This window comes from Lactuca saligna, chromosome 2, assembly GCF_052625555.1.
Source record: "Lactuca saligna cultivar CGN05327 chromosome 2, ASM5262555v1, whole genome shotgun sequence".
NCBI classification, from domain to species: Eukaryota; Viridiplantae; Streptophyta; class Magnoliopsida; order Asterales; family Asteraceae; genus Lactuca; species Lactuca saligna.
In genome coordinates this window covers 130,848,688-130,852,891 of record NC_136418.1, presented here as the reverse complement: position 1 = coordinate 130,852,891, position 4,204 = coordinate 130,848,688, and the positions used below count along the sequence as shown (strand labels likewise).

The 4,204-nt window shown below is 35.1% G+C and overlaps 1 protein-coding gene across 1 annotated transcript; it reads left to right on the top strand.

The window, feature by feature from the left end:
- The first annotated feature begins 299 nt into the window (after positions 1–299).
- On the top strand, positions 300–3,475 carry LOC145031626 (TRAF-like superfamily protein). Its single transcript, XM_078980219.1, has 3 exons — positions 300–601; positions 1,514–2,451; positions 2,533–3,475. The coding sequence occupies exons 2-3, from the start codon at positions 1,531–1,533 to the stop codon at positions 3,286–3,288; spliced, it is 1,677 nt and encodes a 558-aa protein (XP_078836345.1). The 5' UTR covers positions 300–601; positions 1,514–1,530; the 3' UTR covers positions 3,289–3,475.
- The last annotated feature ends 729 nt before the right edge of the window (positions 3,476–4,204 follow it).

Genomic DNA, 4,204 nt, shown 5'->3' with positions numbered 1-4,204 from the left:
ATAAAACTTCAAATGTTGTGCTCAAGAAAGTATTTTCATAATCTTTGTTAAACTCTCTTATTTATTTTAGTTATCAAATAAAGTTGTACTTTTTTTATGAATGATAAAGTTGTACTTTTTTTATCATTCATAATCAAGTGCTTTTTTACCGCTAGTAATTTTTTTGATCTATAACTTTTTTTACTTACCTCCCATGGTTTTGTACGGGTTGTACTACGGATTATAACCTAATTTAAAAAAGAAACAAAATAGCAAGTCTTAATAAGGATAAAATATAAATTTAAGCGAAAGAAACCGATGATGTTCATGAGTTTAATTTTTTATTTTTTTTATTGGTGGGTTTAAAATTAGGGTCATATCAACACCCCCTCCATCGATCATCAGGTGCCATCTCCTTCGTCAACCATCTTCCTCCGACAACGATCTTCCATCGCTGCGATTCCTCCGACAACCTGCTTCAGGACGCTGCTTCCACCGACACGCATCTTCCATCGATCCCTCACCATTTCCCTTTCCATCGCATCTGTACAGACTACAAGAACACCCCTTTTCTTTCTATAAGGGGGTTTCAGGAGAAAACATAAGCAAACCCACATTTCAGGTAAGGCTTTAAACCCGTTTGATTCGATTAGCGATTTCGATTTAGATTTTGATTTTGATGAAATTCAACTCCTAATTATGGATTTTGTTGTGTTTTCTCGTCTGGGTTGATTTTAGTTTCGATTCTGTATACACAAGTAGGATTGGTATTGATAAAATACATTGAAATTGGACCTCTTTGCCATTGAACCCTCTATTTGTTTTCATTCTTTTTATTGGCTAGCCCACTTGCTGGAAAGTGCAATTTAATTACTCTTTCGATTAGTGTTATATGATCTTATCAATGATCTGAAAAAAAAAAATGTCGTAAAGGGAATATTTATGGTTTTAGAGGGAATTGGTGTTGTGATCTTCCATTTGGTTGGAAGATTGATGAGGAATATGAGAGCTTTTGGCTTATGGCTGTGGTTTTGACTTTTGATCTTTGATAATATAACAGAAAGTTGAAAAAATCTGTAATTCACACAATTTCACTTCAACTTTGGTTTTGGGAATTTAATCAATGGTATCATGGGTTAAGTTGTGTATAAAATTGCCATTGCTTTTGCTTCTTGTAAGGCTTTTATGTTTGGATGGTAATTTGTATAATTTTGATATAGAAATTGTTGCTTTTTCTTGAAATTACAATGCTATCATGAGTTGATTTTCAAAGTAAAAGTAATGGCAAAATAAGGTTTATGTTATCCAAGTCAAAATAGAATCATGATAAGATTTAAGCTTAATTATGTGTTAATTTTATACGTTTTGTATCATGATTATCATCTATTACTAGATTCAAACACATTGATGTATGAACTATAACATAATCTATTTCTTATCTTTTCAATTTGTGCACTTGTATATGTTTATATTTGAACACAACTATGTATCCTTAATGTTTTAGAACCTTCAATAACATAATTTATATCATCAGGATAACCATAACCGATCATGGATCCACCTGCAACAGTATCAGTAGAATCCAAACCCGATGAATCAAAACCCAATAATCCCAAATCATACGATTGTGGACTATGCGACACAGAAGTCGTCTACAAAATCGCTCAAGAACTTCTTCCCGGATTAGCCTCCGCCTGCGTCGACAACACAACCGGCGGCCTTTTCAAGAACGCAGGAACAGTCGCCGTCGACATGAGAAAAGAAATGTCCGATTACCTCACACAACGAAGCGAAACTTACGTAGCCGAATTCCTACTTTCCGAAAATACCCCTGTACCAGAAACATCCGAACACCCATACGACATAATCATAACCCTAATCGACGATTTCGCCGCTTCAAAACGAAACATGTTTAGCCGTGTCTCCGAGTGGGTTTCCAGCGATGGAAGAGAAGACAAAATCGATGATTTTGTACAAGAAATGGAAATCAATGGCTTCTGGTTACTCGCTCGAAGAGAATGCATTGCTTCAATTCTCCTTAAAAATGTCGACTACAAGAATTCGTTTCATTGTAATGTGGCTTGTGGATCTGAAGAAGAAATCGGTAAACATCGATTGGAGTGTAAGTTTCGAGGTATGGATTGTGTGAATGAAGGGTGTACGACAAGATACTGTGCTGCTCAAAAGGAAAATCATGAGGCGATTTGTCCATTTATGATACTTGCTTGTGAACAAAAATGTTCCGATTTTGTTATGAGGAGAGAAATGGATAGACATTGTGTCACGATTTGTCCTATGAAGCTTGTGAATTGTGCGTTTTATACTGTTGGGTGTAAGTCTTGTATACCAAAATGCGATGTGCAAAAACATAATACGGATGATCTTTCGGGACATTTGTTGCTTATTATTCGAACTGCTCATAAGGAAGCTAATGAAAATGATCTTAAACATCGGGTCGAACAAATCCGAAGTGTGAGTTTTTATCTTTTTATCTTTTTAATAAATTTTACAATATGGATGAAAAAAAAAATGTTAAATTTCACATTGTGACAGCTGACAAATACCGAAAAGTTGGCAAGAGCACGTGACGCTAGGGCTTTAACATTTTTGATCAAGGATGCTGAAGCAAAGCTTGGACCATTGGAATCGAAAGCCAACTCATCACCTGACTCATCTAAACATGATGACATCAATAAAATCGATCCACCCAAGAAAACCGAGCCACTGATTGTGAAAGATGACTCAGCAAAAACCGAGCCATTGATCGTGAAAGATGACTCGGCAAAAACCGAGCCATCGATTGTGAAAGATGACTCGGCAAAAACCGAGCCATCGATTGTGAAAGATGACTCGGCAAAAACCGAGCCATTGATTGTGAAAGATGAGTCGGCAAAAACGGAGCCGCCGGTGGTCAAAGATGAGTCAAAGGAAGACCGCCCGGTACCACCGCCGGAAAACCCTGCGGTGAAAGACGTGCACCAAGAACCACCGCCAAAGCCTGTGGAATCACCGGAGGAAAGGAAAGATAAAGATAAACAAGACTTGAATTCGAATTCGAATTCTCCACCAATTGAAAAAGAAGATAAACATGGGGAATCGAAAGTGCCCATAAGAGAAGAAGAGAGTAAAGAGGTATTAGGAAAACCATCGGATAGTAAGGAAGAAGAGAAAACAAGGTCACCAAAAGGAGAAGAAGTGAAAGAATCCATGAAAACATCCATAGAAGATGAAAAAAGCAAAAATGGTGATGAAGAAGAAGATAAGAAGAAATCACCTGAAAAGGGAACAATCGAAGAGTCCTCGAAATAGGCCAACTGAGTTACCGAGTTTTCGGTTTTGAATACGATTTTTTTCGTTTTATCAAGAGTCAATCACTTTTGGGATTTCTTCTGTTAATTTTTTCTAACGGCATATTGCCTTACATATATGATCGTATTGTATTTTTTTTTAATGTAAATGCAAGAAAGTCGCAATGTACTACCTTCTACTTGCTATATATTGTGAAATTTATTTAAAAAAATATAAGGGTAAAATGGAATCTCATTCAGACGGTTTAGTTTATTCAATTCAGAAAAGAAACAACCCTTATGTATAACATCTTATTCAGCCACTTAATCCGTACTTGATTTTATAAGGAAATAAAAAAGAAAAAGAAACAGCCCTTAAGTTATGGAGGTTCTTCATTCGCGACAGTCAAAACTGTGAACATTTTATATGATGGATTGGCAAAAACTCTTAGGTCCCCAATAAACAACATGAGTACACGAGAGAATGTGCTCCAATATATTGTACACATACATGATTAACAAAAATGCATCATGGGCTCATATCCAGGTTAAAAGATTTATGCCAAACCGAATTTATTTATTGTAGGAAAAAAGTTTTATTAATATTGTGGGATCGGTGACAATTTGAAAGACATTAAGGTTAAATGCAAGAAACAATAACGTACTATCATTGATTTGTTTCTTAAAGTATTATACCTATCTAGTTCAGAATTATACTTTGAAAATCTACCCAAATATAGTAGTCTCATCCAAATAGAAAACAATTTTTATTACTATAATTGAGTAAATTTAAAAGTATAATGTCCTAATATTCAGTGTGTATTTTCAAATTACAATACATAATAAGAAAGTATTTACAAGTGCAATGCCTCAATATGACATCCACTGATTTGTTTATTATAACATTTTATTTTGATTTCTTCCTATTACAAATTGTA